This window comes from Megascapheus bottae, chromosome 24, assembly GCF_031878675.1.
Source record: "Megascapheus bottae isolate mThoBot1 chromosome 24, mThoBot2.hap1, whole genome shotgun sequence".
Classification (NCBI taxonomy): Eukaryota; Metazoa; Chordata; class Mammalia; order Rodentia; family Geomyidae; genus Megascapheus; species Megascapheus bottae.
In genome coordinates this window covers 13,155,277-13,174,890 of record NC_143532.1, presented here as the reverse complement: position 1 = coordinate 13,174,890, position 19,614 = coordinate 13,155,277, and the positions used below count along the sequence as shown (strand labels likewise).

The 19,614-nt window shown below is 41.0% G+C and overlaps 2 protein-coding genes across 8 annotated transcripts in view; both read right to left on the bottom strand.

The window, feature by feature from the left end:
* The window catches only part of Terb1 (telomere repeat binding bouquet formation protein 1), a 36,588-nt gene extending 29,133 nt beyond the window's left edge, over window positions 1-7,455 (bottom strand). For 4 of the 7 annotated variants that reach the window (XR_016539550.1, XM_090357517.1, XM_090357518.1 and 1 more), the window contains exons 1-4: window positions 6,785-7,147; window positions 5,229-5,282; window positions 2,480-2,590; window positions 2,186-2,314 (exon numbers count right to left, since the gene is read on the bottom strand). Coding sequence is in view for 6 of the 7 variants with exons in the window: in XM_090357517.1 (XP_090213643.1) it covers window positions 2,186-2,314; window positions 2,480-2,590; window positions 5,229-5,259 (271 nt within the window). In the remaining variant the exon portion in view is untranslated. Of the gene's footprint in view, window positions 1-2,185; window positions 2,315-2,479; window positions 2,591-5,228; window positions 5,283-6,784; window positions 7,148-7,384 lie in introns of those variants that run through there. The other 3 variants (XM_090357515.1, XM_090357514.1, XM_090357516.1) reach the window with 3 other exon arrangements.
* A 2,316-nt stretch (window positions 7,456-9,771) lies between these two features.
* Nae1 (NEDD8 activating enzyme E1 subunit 1) overlaps window positions 9,772-19,614 on the bottom strand; it is a 29,531-nt gene continuing 19,688 nt past the window's right edge. Inside the window, exons 16-20 of the mRNA XM_090357513.1 lie at window positions 18,513-18,599; window positions 18,088-18,180; window positions 13,497-13,611; window positions 13,356-13,405; window positions 9,772-10,011 (exon numbers count right to left, since the gene is read on the bottom strand). Of these exons, the coding sequence (XP_090213639.1) occupies window positions 9,902-10,011; window positions 13,356-13,405; window positions 13,497-13,611; window positions 18,088-18,180; window positions 18,513-18,599 (455 nt within the window). The 3' untranslated portion in view covers window positions 9,772-9,901. The remainder of the gene's footprint in view (window positions 10,012-13,355; window positions 13,406-13,496; window positions 13,612-18,087; window positions 18,181-18,512; window positions 18,600-19,614) is intronic.

The following is a 19,614-nucleotide window of genomic DNA, read 5'->3' as shown; positions in this document are numbered from 1 at the left end:
CAAATACAGATGGACAAGTTGTACAGTTATTTGTTCCAAGACATTTCTAGGAACTAAAGTCTTTTCAAAATCCAACAATGAGCCTAGGCACTGGTGGCTCATGCCTGTAATCCTGGCTAATCAGTGGCTGAAAACTGAGGATCAAGATTCAAAGTCAGCTCTGGGAAGGAAAATCCATGAAACTCTTATCTCCAATTAACTACCAAAAAAGTTAGCAGAGCTATGACTCAAGTGGTAGTATGCTAGTCTTGAGCACAAAAGCTCAAGGACAGCATCCAACAATCCTTCCAATCTCAGCTTTTCCATGAGATGATAACAGGCACACAACCACTGCACTTAGCTACTGATTGAGTCTTTTTGCTCAGGCTGGCTTTGAAGCCTGGGTTGATCTCTGCCTGCCAAGCAGCTAGGATTATAGGTGTGAGTTCCCTCTCCCTCCCCCCATCCTTCTCTCTTTAGTGTGTGCTGGTCCTGGGTCAGGACTTGGCCTGAATTTTTTGCTAAGGCTAGCACTCTACCACTTGAATCAAGCGCTACTTCTGGCTTTTTATTTGTATGTGTGTGTAGTTAATTAGAGGTTAAGTCTCACAGACTTTCCCTCTGGGATTAGCTTCAAGCCACCATCCTCAGATCTCAGCCTCCTGAATGGCTAGGACTATAAGTGAAATCCACCAGCTCTCAGCTCCCTGATTTCTTCTTGTATACTCATGAAATAAGCAGGGTTTTAAAAAAGTATTTGGAGCCTTTGGGTATAGCTTAGCAGTAAGAACATGTGCTTGGCATTCATGAGGCCCATCAAAATCCCTACCATCAAAAAATAAAACTGGACACAGTAATACAATCAGCATTTTTACCAAGTGCGTAGAACCAGCTAGAAGACTATATGAAAGACAAGGACTGGGCCCGGGAGTTTGGCCTAGCGGTTAAAGTGCTTGCCTAGCAAGCACAAGGACCCGGGTTCGATTCCTCGGTATCCCACATGCACAACCAAGCCGGAAGTGGCAGAGACGAGACACAACCAAGCCGGAAGTGACTGAGACGAGACTGCAACAAGGGACAGAGAGCGGAGGCGAGCAAGCGGAGCCCAACCGAGTGGTGGCCGGAGCGAGCGGGGCCGGAGCGAGCGGGGCCGGAGCGAGCGGGGCCGGAGCGAGCGGGGCCGGAGCGAGCGGGGTCGGAGCGAGCGGGGTCGGAGCGAGCGGGGCCAGAAAGAGAGAGAGAGAAGGGGGCCAAAAAAAAAAAAAAAAAAAAAAAGAAAGACAAGGACTAAAAAATCCATCCCTATATCCTCATCGTGTAACACATAACTTGGGGTTGGTTCTTAATAGCTGATAAAACAATTATTAATGAAAATATAAAAACATAAGCCTGATTTGACAAACTGATGGTTAATATTTAGTCTTATTTAAGAATATATGTATATGTATGCATATATACATATATATGGCAGGAAAATATTGTTGTGCATATGAATTTCTGTGCCCAAAGAATTTAAGATAGTTGCTTGTGGATTATTTTTGTCTTTTTTTTTTTTTTTGCCAGCCCTGGGGCTTGAACTCAGGGCCTGGGCACTGTCCTTGAATACTTTTTGCTCAAGGCTAGCACTCTGTGACCTAAGCCACAGTGCCACTTATAGCTTTTTCTGTGTATGTGGTACCAAGGAATCAAACCCAGGGCTTTGTGCATGCTAGGTGAGCATTCTACCACTAGGCCATGCTTCCAGCCTCTATTTTCATATTTTGATTTAGGTACCTAGATGAAACTATCAAACGTGGAAATAATTTAATTCTACAACAGTAAGTTACATTAATTAACCATTAATTATTGACTAGTTATTACTATTGTTTTGGCTGTACTGGGATTTGAACTAAGGGATTGTCAGGTAACATTCTATCATTACAGTCAGGCTCCCGGCCCTTTTTGCCCTGACAAGTTTTTGGAATAGACTCCTATATCTTCCCCCAGGTCAGCCTGGAACATGATCCTCCTATTCATGATCCCTGCTGTACTTGGGATAACAGGTACACTCTCCCATATACAGATTTTTCTATTGAGATAGGGTCTTGTAAACATTTTGCCCAGGCTGCCCTCAAACTCCGATCTTCCTGCATCTTTACTGTGCATTCTAGAGCTATTTTCAAGTAAAGAATAACACAATACTGAAGAATAAAACTTTCTATTTTACCATTTTCTTCTGCAAGAGCTCCTAATGTAAATAATGCTGCTTCTTTAACCATACTATGTTCACTTGACTTTGCAAGGTTTTTTACAAATATCAGACCACCAATTTCCCGAAAATAAACACCTGCGTCACCTGTAGGGTGTACAGACAAAAACAAGTCATATTTGATTATTTTGTCATCAATTTAAAAACTCAAATAGAAATCAATATAGCACATAGAATGAGAAAAAGAACTAAGCATATTTGATATATCCCAGTACTAAAGAACTAGAATTATAAGTGATTATCATGTCTTACTGTTTTGCTGACAAATGGAATGAATAGTAACCAAAGCTTCCTTCTGTGAAGTAGAATTGTCCATTTGATATTTCAGACATTCCAATAATAAGTTCAGGTCAGTTTTCATTTCTGGAGGAAAAATATACAATAAATGTGATTTTTTGATAATGTATGTGTTTCCTTTCTTTTCACAATTTCAATTTCTAGTTATATGTCTTTGGGATTGTTACTATAACTATTATTGAAATTGACTTAAAAAAATTGGTGCCAGCCTTGGGGCTGGGCCCTATCCTTGCATTGCTTTACTAAAGGCTAGCACTCTTATCACTTGAGCCACCGCTCTACTTTTGGCTTTTTGGTGGTTAACTGGAGGTAAAGAATCTCATAGACTTTCCTGCCTGGGCTGGATTTGAAACACTCCTCAGATATAATCCTGAGTAGCCAGGATTACAAGTGTGAGTCTCCAGTGCATGGCATAATGTTTGAGTTTTAAAATAGTAAGCATATTACTTTCATGATCTAACAAAGATATTCTTTTTAATATACTTTTATTTTAATATACTTTTATTGATTTACAGAGTGGTTAAAAGTCACATACCTAAGGTAATGAGTACATTTCTTGTGGAACGTTGTTATCCTTTCCCTCATTTTTCTCTCACTTTCCCTCCCGCTCAACGCTCCCCAAGTTGTAAAGTTCATTTCTGACAAGTATTGCTGTTACATTGGTTCACCCTTATTGTCTAGAACAAACAAAAGCAAAATTGCCCCATTTCCCAGTGGATTTGGTAACAAAATCAGGTACAGCTCCAAGAGAAGACACTGAAGGAGAACCAAGCTAGTCCTGTAAGGAATTGCACCAAATGCCCATATATTTATGTTCCTCCATGAACCAGTCAAGCTGAAATGTTGATACTGTCTGGACTGACAGTTGGGCATGTTTTTTTTGGCCAGTTCTGGGGCTTGAACTCAGGACCTGGACACCGTCCTTGGGCTTTCTCAAGACTAGCATTCTACCACTTGAGCCACAGTGCCACCTTCAGCTTTTTTCTATGCATGTGGTATCAAGGAATTGAACCTGGGTCTTTGTGTATGCTTGCAAGCACTCTAGCACTAGGCTATGTTCTAGGCCCAGGTGGGCATTTTTTTTAAACTGCTTTTTCTTTGGTTGCTTTAAAAATGGGCACAGTAGGGCTGGGAGTTTGGCCTAGTGGTAGAGTGCTTGCCTAGCATGCACAAAGACCCGGGTTCGATTCCTTGGTACCATATACTTAGAAAAAGCCAGAAGTAGTGCTGAGGCTCAAGTGGTAGAGTTCTATCTTCGAGAAAGTCCAAGGACAGTCCTCAGGCCCTGAGCTTAAGCCCAGGACTGGCAAAAAAAAAAATGGGCACAGTAATAAATATGCGCAACCTTAAAAAAAAACAAACCCTGAATAGTGCTATATCTATGAAAGAAGCTTAAGTCATATTTTAAAACCTTTCCTTTCCATTAAGGCTGCACCAGTGTCTTATACCTGTAACTTCAGTTACTCAGAAGACCTCGAGATCTGAGGATCCCAGTTTAAAGACAGCCCATGTAGAAAAATTCAAGAGACATATTTGTGTGTGTGTGTGTCTATGTGTGTGCATTGGTACTGGGGCTTGAAACCAGGGTCTAGGCTATCCCTGAGCTTTTGTGCTCAAGACTAGTGCTCTACCACTAGGGAGACAGCTTTACCTCCAGGTTTTTGATGGTTATTAGGCACTTTTCTGCCCCAGTTGGCTTCAAACTGTAGTCCTCAGATCACAGCCCCATAGTTAGAAATACAGGCATGAGCCATCCACACCTGGCTCAATTGTTGTTAGTTTTATTTTCTGTAGTTCGTGGGACTTGAACTCTGGGCCTGGGCACTGTCCCTTAGCTCTTCAGCTCGAGGCTACCACCCAAACCCTTGAACCACAGCAACACTTCCAGTTTTCTGATGGTTAGGAGATAAGAGTCTGACAGACTTTAGTGCTTGGGCTGGCTTTGAACAGAAAGATCCTCATATCTCAGCCTCCAAAGTGGCTAGGATTACAGGCGTGAACTGCCAGACCTGGCTCAGCCTTTTTTTTGGGGGGGGGGGGATCATGAGGCTTGAACTCAGCTTAGGCACTGTCCCTGAGCTCTTCAGCTCAAGGCTACTGCCTTACACTTAAGCCAAGTCCCACTTCCAGTTTTCTAGAGGTTAATTGGAGATGAGAGTTTAAGGTCCTTTTGTGCCTGCGCTGGCTTTGTAGCTTGACCCTCAGGTCTCAGCCTCTTGAGTACTAGGATTACAGGTGTGAGCCACCACCCAGCTGTTTTTGCTTTTTAAAGACAGGATCTCAATTATTTTTAAGGGGGGGTAGCTGGGTGATGGGGAGGAGTAGAGTAGTTTTGGCCCAGGGACTGGAAAACTGTATGATTCTCCTACCTCTGACCTCCCGTGTCACTAGGATCATACGGCTTGTATTGAGATGAAGTCTCAATTTTTTGTTCAGGCTGAACTCAAACCATGATCCTGCTAATCCCAAATAATGGGATTATAACATGAGCCACTGAGCATAGTCTTTCATATTCTTCTGTATCAAGTATCATATGGCATTCTTAATATCGTGTCAGTTTCCTAAAGCCAGATGACAGGTATAGAATGGGTGTTCGATGTTCATGTAAACTAGAGAATGATTTCGATCCTGTCCAACAATTTTAAATATATTTCTCAAATATATCATAAACTCATTTCATTCATATGATCCATGAATTTCTCACCTTGCACTTTCTTTGTGTCCTCATTTTCCATTTTTGTTGGTATTTTTATTTCATCTATAATATAAAATAAGGTTTTCACAAATCAAATCAATTTCTAAGAATGTCAAAATACAAAAGGTGGGAAAAATAGCTTTCCAGAAGGCAGAAGACCATGGATTGAATCTGCAGTGTATTAGGATGACCTAGATAGGTTGCTTTAATTCTCTGAGGCTCACTTTCCTCATATGTGAAATATTACTGACATTCCTACTTCACTATGTTGTTCCAAGAAATATGAAAACAAACACACCTAGCATTCTAAGGAACTATAGGCATCCAACTTATTTATGTTTATTTATTTACTTTTGTGCTGGCTTGAACTCAGCACCTGGGCACTGCCCCTGGTCTTCTTTGCTCAATGTTGGCACTCTACCACTTGAGCCACAGCTCTACTTTTTTTTTTAAAGGCTATAGCTCTACCACTTGAGCCACAGCACCATTTCTAGCTTTGTTTTTTTCTATGTATGTGGTACTAAGGAATTGAACGCAGGTCTTCATGCATGCTAGGCAAGCGATCTACCACCAGGCCAAATTCCCAACCCCTCACAGCTCCATTTTTATCTTTTCTAGTAGTTAATTGAATAGTTCCCCAGGCTTTCCTGAGCTGGCTTCAAACTGTGATTCGCAGATCTCAGCATCCTGATTTCCTAGGACTATAGTTATGCACCACCTACACAATTTTTTGGGGGGGTCAGCAATCAATCCTGGAGCTTGTACTCAAGGCCTGGGCACTGTCCCTGAGCAGCTTTTTGCTCAAGGCTAGCATTCTACCACTTAAGCCACAGTGCCACTTCTGGCCTTTTCTGTTTATGTGGTACTAAGGAATCAAATCCAGTGCTTATGCATGCTAGGCAAGCACTCTATCACTAAGCCACATTTCCAGCCCCTCAACTAAAATTTTACTAAACAAGTAACTGATAGAACCTAACTGACCCCACTCAGATCCTACTATTCTCTCCTGTGAATCTTCATCTTCTACTTTCAAGTCAGGCATATCTCCAATTATTAGAGGTTCTTCCCTCCACCCCCCGCCCCAGGTCCTGGGGCTTGAACTCAGGGCCTGAGCACTGTTCTTGGGCTTTCTCAAGGCTAGAGCTCTAACACTTGAGCCACAGTACCAATTCTGATTTTTCTATCTATGTGGTACTGAGGAATTGAACCCAGGTTTTCATGCTTGTCTCTATCACTAGACCAAACTCCCAGCCCCTCATTAGAGGTTTTAAACTAGACACAGGCATAAGTTCTGTATAACCCAATTTCTCTCCATAAGCTTGAAGTTTAATACTAATTTAAAAAACAACAACAATCATATTCCGGGCAATGGTGGGACTAATTATCACTGTTAAATAGCTGACAGGGGACTCCAGCTCAGAATCATACATGGCTGGAAAATGTTCTCTAAAAGGAGAGGCAAGGAGAAAAGTACTAAACACAAAACAGTTTAAAAGGCTTTTAAAATTATGGACAAATATAACCAGGGTACTGGGAATCGGTTCAGTGACAGATACTCATAATACCTGCAAGTAAGTCAGGCAAATTCTGTCCTGCTGCCTCAGTTTCCACACCACCAGCAAACCACCAGGCTCACCCAAAGAGCTGGAAGAACTCCTTCAGCCAAACACAAACGGTCCTGCAGACTCTCCTGGGGCCGCAGTTCCTAAGTGAGAACTGGTTAGAAGTGTGGGTCAGGCTAATGCCTCACAAACTATCAGCAGAGCTCCGGCTCCTGATGTTGAACAGGTGGTCCCTGCCTTCCTCCTGAGAAACAAAGCCACTTCTGGGTCCTGCCCGTTCCTCCACCCGCCAAATCACCTGTGGACACACACACACACACACAATCACATGGGAAGCCGACTTCAGACTAGTAACGACGTGGCAAAGCTTCCGCCCCTCCCCCTCCCCTGTCCGCCCCACGAGACATGGCGACTGTGGTCCGGCCTGGTGCCCGCTCAGGTAGGCCCCGGCCCCTCCGTTCAATCCATCCCGTCGGCTGGCAGGGTTAGGTAGTTTCCGCAGCCCTTGAGGCACTCTAACCGCTAAGAGGACAAACAGGCCAAGGGAAGCAGTCCGCTAAGCTCCCGCGTGAGCTGAGGCGGTGAGGCGGGCACGGCCTTTACCCTGCGGCTGAGGACCAGGTGTTACCCGCCTGCGCTCCCTTGCTCCGTCGACGCCTGTCTGCCTGGGCTTCCCAGCTCAGTGAGCTAGACTCACTTCCGTGGGCGGGACTTCCGGCAGGAACGCCCCGCCCTTCACAGGTGGGAAGTCAGTATCTGTTCAAGATGGCGGGTGGGGATTGAGGACCGAGTAACCAGGGTGCGGGTGCCAGGTGTTTGGATGAAGAAAGCCATATACCCACTTCTTACTGAATTAGTGTTTAGGGCTTCCCGGCCCAGCGATGGTGGTGACTGCGCATGCACGGCCCTGGCAGGATTCATAAGGCAGGCCTCCTCTTTCCACTACCAGTGTCTAGGAAGTTCGTTAAGCCCTGGGCATCCCGTTTCCCCCCATGGAGAGATCTTAGTTCAGACTAGACACACAGGTCCTGTACTTCAGGGTCTCATATGAGGTCAAAGCCACATCTCACCTAAAGGGTCCTGTCCTATTTCCTTTGTAACAAAATCCACCTCACCGTAGTGTTGGGAAGCAGTGTCTGCAGTGGGAAAGGTCAACTGATATGAACAGTCAACCAAGGTGTTCACCCGTGGGGGTTTAAGGAAACCAGACCCCTGTGAAGCACTAACCTTGGTTTGGTCTTTCAGGAGGCTCTGGCTTCGAGACTGACCTCCAGTCAGTTTAGAGATCTTAAATTACTGAGTCATTTTAACACCCTATTCAGCCATGTAAGTCAGAAACTAGGCTCTGTCCCCCTTCTTTGGATTCCAGAAAGTTAAGGTTCTCAACTCTTAACATGATGAAAGACAATGTTAGTCCAAAGTGATTATTACTGTTATTGTTTTAATTTTCTGAGATAGTGTCTTAGCATGTATTTCAGGCTGGCCTAGAACTCAAAACCCTCCTGCCTCAGAATCCCAAGTGCTAAGATCTGAAGATCACCATCAAAGTCAATCTGGCAGGAATGCCTGTGAGACTGTTATCTCCAATTAACCACCAAAGTGGCTCAAAGTGGTAGGGCACTAGCCTTTTTTTTGGGGGGGGGGGGGAACAATCTTGGGCCTTGAACTCGAGGCCTGAGAACAGTCCTTGGGCTTTCTCAAGGCTAGAGCTGTACCACTGGAGCCACAGCACTATTTCCAGCTTTTTTTCTATATATGTGGTACCTAGGAATGGAACCTGGGTCTTCATGCATGCTAGGCAAGCACTCTTACCACTAGGCCAAACTCCCAGCCCTGGCACTAGCCTTAAGTAAAAGAGCTCAGGGATAGTGTTCAGGCCCCAAGTTCAAGTGCTACAACTGACCAAAAAAAAAAAAAAAAAAAGGCAAGGAAACAAAAGAAATTTAGGATTATATGTAAACAGAGCAATTGCCTGCAATATCAGCTACTTGGCAGGAGATAGGGAAGATCAGTTTTGAGAGAACCTTGGGAAAAGTTAGCATATCAATCAATAAACTGAGTATAGTGGTACAGAGCTGTGTCCCCCAGCAACATGGACTAGGTAGTATAACTGCAGTCCAGGCCAGCCACAGCAAACAGCAATACCCTACCCCAAAAGAACCTAGAAGCAAATAAGGCTAAAGGAATGGATACAGTAGTAGACTGCCTGCTTAACAAATGAATCTGTTGAAAGTCAGTACCATTTTTAAAAATTATGTAATATGGAGATGACCCTATACAACTTTAATAGGAAAATATAGATATCAAAGCCTATATTATTACTTTGATTATATACAAGGGGATAGTTTTGATTTATAATAAAACTTCATCTTGTAATGTTTCTTTTAGAAATTTGCTTTTAACAAACACTGAGCTTAAAATGTCAGCAGCTGGAGTCCATACATGGTTTAAATTCATTACTTCAGAAAAAAAATCTGGTAACTGTAATCCCTCTATACATTACAAATCCTGGGGGAGGGAAAATGGGAGAAAATCATGGAAGGGTAACAATGTTCAAGAAGTAACATACCCACTACCTGATGAATTTAACTGTAACCCCTCTTACATTACCCCAATAATAAAAGAAAAAGAAAAAAAGATCTTACAACTTTTGCTAATGAAACATAGGACTTGTTTTTGCTAGTCCTGGGGCTTCAACTCAAGAACCTGAGCACTGTCCTTGAGCTTTCTCAAAGCTAGCATTCTATCACTTAAGCCACAGCACCACTTCCAGCTTTTTCTGTGTATGTGGTACAAAGGAATCAAACACAAGGCTTCATGCATGCTAGGCAAGCACTCTACCATTAGGCCACACTTGCAGCCTGAAACATAGGAGTTTTACGATAAGTGAGGTAGCAAAGCATCATTAATGAACTGAATTTTACAACAGTAGTTTTTATTCTTTAGTAAGATAATTCCTTTCTTGCTGCTTCCCAAAGAGTAAAACCACATTACAAATGAGAAAAATGTTTATTAAGGAAACAATTTAACATCTCTCCTTCAGCAGAACTGTACAGAGCAGAGAGTAATCTGGAGGCAATCAGAGTTTGAATCATTCTCACACTGCAAAGGATCTTTATTCTATAACTGGAAAGTTGCTGAAGTTTGGGACATGCCACTATAAATAAAAGTATTATTAAAAATTACAAATTGCCTGGTGATTATCTTGATAACCTCTTGAGCAGCAGCTCCTGAAAAAAGAAAAGAAAACCTTTGAAAAGAGTAAGTTTCAAGAGTTAATAAAAAAAATTCCCTCAAGTAAAGCAAAAGCAAAGATATTTAAAAAAAAAACACACAAAACACAAAACAGACAGCTCACTAAGTCATATAAAAATAATAAAAAAAACTAGGGCCAGGAGTTTGGCCTAGTGGTAAGAGTGCTTGCCTAGCATGCATAAAGACCCGGGTTCGATTCTTTGGTACTACATACATAGAAAAAGCTGGAAGTGGTGCTGTGGCTCAAGTGGCAGAATGCTAGCCTTAAGGAAAGCCCAAGGACAGTGCTCAGGCCCTGAGTTCAAGCTCCACAACTAGCAAAAAATAAAAATAAAAAAACTACTTTTTTTTTAAAATTTGTTTTTTGTAGGGGAAGGAGGCAGTACTGGGGATTAAACCCAGGGGACTTGTACTTCCTAGGCAGGCACTCAACCACTTGAGCCATGCCTCCATCCCCCTTTTTTTGCATTGGTTATTGCTGAAGTAGAGTCTTGCTTTATGACAGGGCTGGCTTAAGCTGCAGTCCTTCCTCTTGTCTTTCCTTGAGTTGCTGGGGATGACAGGCACATGGCACTCTACCCAACTATTGTGTTTCCTCTGTAGCTAAGTTAATATTAATCATATTTTAGTTCCAAGTATACAGTAGGGAACAAATGCAAAAGGATCTGATGCTTGCTCTCATGTATCTTTTAGCAGAAGGAAGAGATAATTTATAGATAAATGTCAAAAGACCCTAAGTGCTAAGGGGAAAAAATAAGGAGGGAGGATATATGACCACAAGAAAGGGCCTAGTTTTAAATAGGGGAGCCAGGAGTGGTGGAGTGTCAGCCTTGAGTGAAAAAGCCGAGTGACAGCATGAGACCCTAAGCTGAAGCCCCAGTAGGGCAAAAATAAATACATAAACAAAATGACAAAATCATTATAAAATACACAGAAGCTGAATTTAAAAAAAGAAAAGAAAAGCTGGGTGTTGGTGGCTCGTACTTGTAATCCTAGCTACTCAGGAAGTTGAGATCTGAGGATCGCAGTTGAAAGTCAGCAGGGGCAGGAAAATCCAAGAAACAGACACCCCTCATCCTGGGGCTTGAACTCTAGGCCTAAGCACTGTCTCTGAGCCTCTTTGTGCTCAAGGCTAGCACTTTACCACTTGAGCCACAGGACCACTGCTGGCTTTTCCTGATTAGTAAGATAAGAGTGTCATGGACTTTCCTACCAGGCCTGGCTTCAGACCATGATTCCTAGATCTCAGCCTCCTGAGTAGCTAGGATTACAGGCTTGAGCCACCACGTCTGGCTGGGTTGTTTTTTAATTTTTTTTTGGGGGGGTGGGTATAATGGATTGAATATTCATGCTTCCTTCCTAATAAATTTGCTGATTTTTTTTTTTTTTGCCAGTCCTGGGGCTTGAACTCAGGGCCTGAGCACTGTCCTTGGGCTTTCTCAAGGCTAGCACTCTGAGGCCACTTGCATCATAGCACCACTTTAGCTTTTTTGTATGTAGGTGGTACCAAGGAATCAAACCCAAGTCTTCATGCATGCTAGGCAAGCATTCTACCACTAGGCCAAACTCCCCAATATGCTGAAATCTTAACCCAACAATGGGTTAAGGAGATGGGCTTCTGGAAGGTGATTAAATCAGGAAGTTGTGAAGTCTTCATGGATTTATTGGTGCCCTTACAAAGTAGATACTAAAGGGTTCTCTTGTGAGACACTGTGGACAACCTGATCTCAGACATCATGAACTGTGACTAATTTCTGTAGTTTATAAGGCACTCAACCTACAGTACTATGTTAAGGTAGCCTGAACTGACAAAGCAGGAAGTCAAGGAGGGAGAGAAGAGATAAGGGAGGTTTTTATGCAGATAAAAAGGTATTTCTGGAAGGACATGGTGGCTCATATCTGTAATCTTAGCTACTCAGGAGGCTGAGATCTGAGGATCAGGGAGCCAGCCCCAGCACAAAAGGATCTGAGGCTCATCTCCAATTAACAACTAGAAAATGGGAAGTGGGGCTTGGTTCAAGGGTAAGGTAGTAGCCTTGAGCTAAAGAGCTCAGAGACAGCACCTGGACTGAGTTCAAGCTCCATGATCTATCAAAAAAAAAAAAAAAAAAGTATTTCTGAACTGGTCCTTGAAAAAGGTAAAGTTTGGACATGGAGTTAAGAGGGTTTTTTTGTTTTGTTTTGTTTTAAAAGGCTAATGGGACAATAGGAACTAAGATCTAGGCGCAAAGGACTAAAAAGCATGTCCCAGAGGAAAAAATACCGAATTCATAGGGTCTTTAATGTCAAACTAAGAAATCTAGATTAATTCTGAGGGCATTGGGGCAGGGGATAAAGTGAGAATGAGTGGCATAAAGAGGTTAAGTGAGAGACATGACAAAAACTATGCTTTAAAAGGATTCAGTGACGCTTTAAAAAGCTCTAGGTGAATGGCAATGGGAGTGACAGAAGGCAGGGTGACCAGTGTGGTATGTTACAGAATAATCTAAACTTCACTGACTTCTCTAATTAGAAAAAAGAAAACAAAAACTCTGCAAGGTGCTGGTGGCTCATGCCTGTAATCCTAGGGTACTCAGGAAGCCGAGAGCTACGAATCACAGTTTGAAGCCAACAGAGACAGGAATATCTGTGAGACTCTTTTTCCACTAAAACTACCAAAAGCCAGAAGCAGAATGGTAGTGCTCTAGCCTTGAGCAAAAGAAGCTCAGGGACAGCAACTAGGCCCAGAATTCAAACCCTAGGATTGGCAACCCCCCAAAAAGAAAAAGAAAAAAAAACATCTTATTAAAATAGTAACTGGCGGGGCCAGGAGTTTGGCCTAGGGGAAGAGTGCTTGCCTAGCATGCACAAAGACCCAGGTTCAATTCCTCGGTACCACATACATAGAAAAAAGCCAGAAGTGGTGCTGAGGCCCAAGTGGTAGAGCTCTAGCCTTGAGAAAGTCCAAGGACAGTGCTCAGGCCCTGAGCTCAAGCCCAGGACTGGCCAAAAAAAAAATAATAATAATAAATAAAAAAAAAAATAGTAACTGGTTGGGCACCGGTTTCTCACATCTATAATTCTAATTACAAAGAAGGAGGCTGAGTATTGCAATTGGAAGCCATCCTGGGCAGGAAAAGTCCATAAGACTCAATCTTAATTAAGTACCAAAAAAAAAAACCTTGTAGTGCTGTGGCTCAAGTGGTAGAGTGCTAGCTAGCCTTGAGGGAAAAAAAAAAAAGCTCAGGGGCAGTGCCCAGGTCTTTAGTTCAAGCCCCAGGACCAATATTAAATAAATAAATGTACATGTACCAACAGGTAAATCATCAATGGAACTCACCTCCCAAGAACGCAGCAATGGTGTGTGGCTCAGCAGCTCCATATCGGCAACTACAAAAAAGGATAGAGAGACATAAACTTAAGAATATTCTTACAACAGATAGGGTACTATATTATCTGAGAAGTCTTGAAGAGTACTCACAATTCATGAATGTAATCATCCTTTACCATTACAGATAACCCATATTCCTGAAGGAAGCTAGTGAGACAAGACTTCAACTTTCCTACATCTTCTTCAATTTGATAGCTATGTATCCCTAAAAAATTAAAACATTTGTTACCTTTCACTAAAATATGTAATTAAAAGTTAATTGCTAACTCCTTTAATCAAGTTTCACAAAACATGAAACTAAAGAATAAAAACAATACAGTATAAAACCAGTATTTGCACACAGTGTTAGTAAACAACATAAATCTTAAAAGATCTACAATTCTCATAATTTTTTCTTTTTTTTTTCCTTTCTTGGGGCTTTAACTCAGGGCCGGGGCACTGTCCTTGGGCTTTCTCAAGGCTAGCACTCTACCACTTGAGCCACAGCACCACTTTTGGTTTTTTCTGTGTATGTGGTACCAGGGAATCAAACCCAGGGCTTTGTGCATTTTAGGCAAGCACTCTACCTCTAGGCCAAGCTCCCATCCACTCTCATAATATTTTTATGCTGATTTTAATTTATTGATAATTAAGTGATAAACTTGTTGATCATTTTCTTCTATTATCAAAAAGACAAAATTATTATTAGAAACTGAAATTCAGTAAGTTTTTTTTTTAAGGTGGACAAATAATTTTATTTTGTGCATGCAAATACATGTCAAGTACTGCAAACTTTTTCCATCAATTTTCTCTCAAACACTGAAAATCATGATGCTCTATTTTGTGAACAGCCAAAGCTAATATCTCTTCACTTCAGTGCTACAGCAAAAACACACAGAATTCACTCTTTGCTATTCACTATCATCACAACCCTCATTGTTCCATCTCTGCCCTCCCCCCATATACAGGCCTTATAAGTCCTAGCCATGGGTCATGGGGCTAGAACTCTGGGCCTGGGCATTCTCTCTATGCTCTTCAGCTCAAGGCTACCAGCCTATCCCTGGGCCTGGGTGTTGTCCCTGAGCTCTTCAGTTCAGGACTACAGTCCTACCCCTTGAACCTCAGCCCCACTTCCCATTTTCTAGAAGTTAATTGAAGATATGAGTCTCAGTCTTTAGTGCCCCAGGCTGGCTTTGAACAGTGATCCTCAGATCTCAGCCTCCAAGGAATCAAACCTAGAGCTTCATGCATACTAGGCAAGCATTCTACCACTAGGCCAAACTCTTGGCCCTGTTGGTTTTTTTTTTATTTTATTATTATTATTTAATGTTTTGTGTTTTCTTTTTTTTTCTCTGTATTTGGGATCAAGTCTAGGTTACTCATAAACGCTAGGTAAGCAGTTTACTATTCAACAATAATGCCAGATCTCTTAAAGGCCTCAATAATTAATGATGTCACCAAAGGTAAGCCACTATTACTACTAATAAAGAAATATGACAATATTTAGAGGGTTTTCTTTTGGGCCAGTTCTGGGGCTTGAACTCAGGACCTGAGCACAGTCCTTGGGCTTTCCTCAAGGCCAACACTCTACCACTGGAGCCACAACACCATTTCCAGCTTTTATATATATGTGGTACCGAGGAATCGAACCCGGGTCTTTGTGCATGCTAGGCAAGCACTCTACCATGAGGCCAAACTCTCAGCCTTTAGGTGTTTTTTTTTGTTTTTTAAAAAAAGCTAGGAGCATTGATTTTTTACCTATAATCCAAGCTACTAGGGAAGCTGATATTGTGAGGATGTGGGTTCAAGGTAAGCCTAGGCAAAAAAGAAAATTCAAAAGACTCTATTTCAACCAACAAAAATTTAGGCACAGTGACTCACACGTGTCATTCAGTTATATAAAAAGTATAACTAGGAATATAGCAGTCTAGGCTGGCCTATGCAGAAAGCAAGATCCTATTTAAAAAATAACAAGAGGCCTGGAGTTCGGCCTAGTGGTAGTGTGCTTGCCTAGCATGTCCAAAGATACGGATTTGATTCCTCTGTATCACATACATAGAAAAAGCCAGAAATGGTGCTAGGTTCAAGTGGTAGAGTACTAGCCTTGAGAAAGCCCAAGGACAGCATTCAGGCCCTGAGTTCAAGCCGCAGGACTGGCAAAATAATCATCACCATCATCATGATCATAATCATAACGATGAAAGCAAAAGGTCTAGGAATGCGCATCCAGTGTTAGAGGACCAAACCTGAATATTGCAAACAACAACAACAAAAACGATAACAACAACAACAAAAAGTATCTTTTAACCCCCTATTTAAAAATTACTATCACGGGGCTGGGAGTTTGGCGTAGTGGTAGACTGCTTGCCTAGCATGCACGAAGACCTGGGTTCAATTCCTCAGTACCCCACATACATAGCAAAAAGCTGGAAGTGGTGCTGAGCCTCAAGTGGTAGAGTGCTAGCCCTGAGAAAGTCCAAGGATAGTGCTCAAGCCCTGAGCCCAAGCCCAGGACTGGCAAAATAAATAAATAAATAAATAAAATTACTATCACAGGGAAAGGAATGTGATTTAGTGATAGAGTGCTTATCTAGCATACATGAAGCCTTGGGCACAATTCCTCAATGCCACATACACTGAAAGTGGCACTGTGGTTCAAGTGGAAGAGTGCTAGCCTTTAGCAAAAGCTCAGGGACAGTGTCCAGGCTCCGAGTTCAAGTGCCAGGACTGGAAAAAAAAATTACTACCACACACAAAAAATTATTACCACAGCCAGATGCCAGTGGCTCACACTTGTCACATTCGTAATCCTAGCTACTCATAAGGCTGAAATCTGAGAATCATGGTTCAAAACCAGCCCAGACAAAAAAGTCTGTAAAACTTCTACCTCCAATTAATCACCAAAAACAAAAAGTCACACAAATGAAGCTGTTTTCCAAGTGGTAGGGCACTAGCCCTAAGAATTAAAGCTCAAGAACATGAGGTTAAGCCCAGGCCATAAGGTTAAGACCCAGGACCAGCAGAGAAAAAGAAAAATTATTGTCATTACCCTTCATCATAATAGTAATTCCTACTTTTACTACGTACTTATGAAGATTGCTGGAAGTATATGAGGTCCATCAGTATATTCATATATCACATAACAGTTAACTGTTATCTGCAATTCCATAAATGAGACTTAGAGAGAAACAGTTGCTTACTGGAGGTCACAGAGATAATATAGCCCTTGGTTTAGAACCAAGTTTAATTCCAAAGCATATTTTCTATTCACCTGTGATGGCTCCACAATAATCACCTGTTTCTGACTCTCATGTAATCCTTTCCAATTCTTAGTCTAAGTTGGCCCCATGAAGCCAACAGAACACAAACAATGTAAGTAATGCTGTGTGGCTTCCAAAGGTAGGTCATAAAAATCCTTACCTTTTCCATTTTAGCTTTTTGAAATTATAACTCTAGGGAAGTTAGCTGTTATGCTAGAAGTATAAGGACAGGACTGCCCTGATAAAAGAAGGTAGAAAACAGTCAATTGGAAATAAGTTCCTGACCAGCATCCAATATGCCTGCCAATCCTGGCATGAAAGTAAAGATGTTTTGTTGAAAATCTATGTCTATCAAATTTTCAGAATCTCTAGTCCAATATCATATAACTATATGAAAACCCCTCTGCTTAAAGGGAATTGTCTGCGCTCCTTTCAATCATCACAATCAGAAGACGTAATGGTTTGTTTTAAATCACTAAGTTTTAGGGATAGTTTATTATACAATAATAACTAAAATACATGTTAGTCTAATAATATAAATAAAATCATACACATTTGGTGTCTTTTTTTCTTGAGATAAGTTTGCTCATTATGGTTATAAACTGGAAGCACAATAAACTGAAGTAACAGATTTTATGACGCATGTTGTTACGTAATATTGTTGCAAAATTAAATTAACAACAAAAATATTTTGAGCAATTGTAGATCTTTAGATTATACTAACTCTACAAATACCATATTCGTAAACTCTCTCTAGCTTGGCAGGTTATTAATCAGGCAAGAGAATGGTTTATTTCAAATAAGTTGTCCAGATAACAAAAAATACTAAAGGAAGAAATTCATGAATGAGAGTTTAGAAGTCACTGAAGTATTTCTCATAGTTTTCCTATTTCACTAGATAAAACCCAGCATGAGCTAAGCACTGGTGGCTCAAACAGTAATTCTAGCTCCTAGGAGGCTGAGATCTGAGAATAACCATTCAAAGCCAGCGCAGGCAGAAAGTCCACGAAACTCTTATCTCCAATTGACCACCAGAAAACTGAAAATGGAGCTATAGCTCAAGTGGTAGAATGCTAAATTTGAGCACAACTCAGGGACAGCAACCAGGCTCTGAGGCCCTATGAACAAAAAAAAGAAAACAAACAAATGACAACAAAAACAAATAAGAAACTCAGCATGAGTTTGAGAAGCAAACTATGGAAATCAGAAAAAAAGGTTTCTGTACGTTTTCAATCAACATTCTTCTGTAATTGTTTAGCATCAAACACTGTTTTGCAAATAGTCATACTTAAAGGGCGTGATAATTCCTCTCTGGGGTAAATGAGATACAATTTGTTTACAATGTGACATTCAAATACCACTGTACTACCTAGAGAATACTAAGCTCCAATTCAAGTGTTTATTGATGATTTTACTTTTAATTGGCAACTTTTTAATCTTACCTGGATATCTACCATGTTGTTTATGAAATCTATCAACAGCCCGTAACATTAAGTACAATACTATTTCATTATCTGGATTGTCCATGTTGGAAACTAAACGGGGAAAAAAAGTGTATTTTAGATCATTTGCAACATATACATAATAAAAGGATGACCCTGTATCTAAGTGTCAGGTGTAAAACAATATTTCCTCAAAATTAAATAATTTGTGACAATAAAGTAGAAAATGGTAAATAATACTAAAATGAGGGAAAATACATTTACCTAAATATGATTTTGTTTAAATTCAATATACATGCTATATACTTGGAGTTATACAAAAATTAAAATATAAATGTTTACACTATTTAGAAAATCATCACCATATACTCATATTATTTACACATGAATTTTTTTTTAACCCAGCATCAGATTATTATACTTACTAATTTCATCCTTGTTGATTGTATCCGAACTATATTCTTCAGCTAAGGATCGACATCTTACCACTCGAAGAAATGCAGAATTGCTGCCTGAATACAGGAAAGACTTAATGGAAATAATGGTTGTGACAGGTAAATATTCTGAATTACAGGTCACTTTAAGAATAGGAAATTTTGTATGTCCCCTTCACAAACATGGAAATATGAAGGAATATCTTTCATTAGGCTCTAATGGGTAGCAGAGGAGGTAGTAGAATACAAATCATGGTAGATTCATATCCTTGGGACAGCAATTAGTTCAGCACTGAGTAAAAAGGTGGCAACACTTAGAAGTCTATTTTTAATTTGTAAAATGAGGATAATACTGTTTTGTGGATCAAATGTGACAGCTATATACAGTACATTCCTAGCACAATGCCTCGTATGACTCAATAACTATTATTATATTATTATCATTATTGTTGACAAATAGCCTTAAAGGAGATATATATTGTTCTCTTGCTAAGTTTTTTCTTGGTGCTGGTCCTGGGGCTTGAACTCTGTGCTGTCTCTGACTTTTTTGCTCAAAGCTAGTACTCTACCACTTGAGCCACAACTCTACTTCCTACTTTTTTGGAGGTAAGAGTTTCACAGACTCTCATACCCAGGCTGGCTCTAAACTATGATCCTCAGATCTCAGTTTCCTAAATAACTAGGATTACATGCATAAGGCACTAACACCTGGCTTGGTGGACCTTTTATAAAAAGATAATTTTGAACTAGATTCAGTGGCTCACAACTATAATCCTAGCTATTGAAGAACCAGGTTTAAGGCCAACCTGGGATAAAAATTAGGGAGACTACACATCAACAAATAAGCCAGGATAAACAGGAAATGCAGGTAGGAGGATCACGGTCTGAAGCTAGCTCTGGGGCAAAAAGCATAAAATCCTAGTTGAAATATAACTATAGTCAAAAATGACTGTGGGGCTTGCTTCAAGAGGTGTAACAGATCTGGCTCTGGTGGTTCCTACCCATAATCCTAGCTACTCAAGAAGCTCAGACCTGAGGATCAGCTCAAAGCCAGTCAGGCAGGAAGTCCATGAGACTTACTCCAATTACCCAC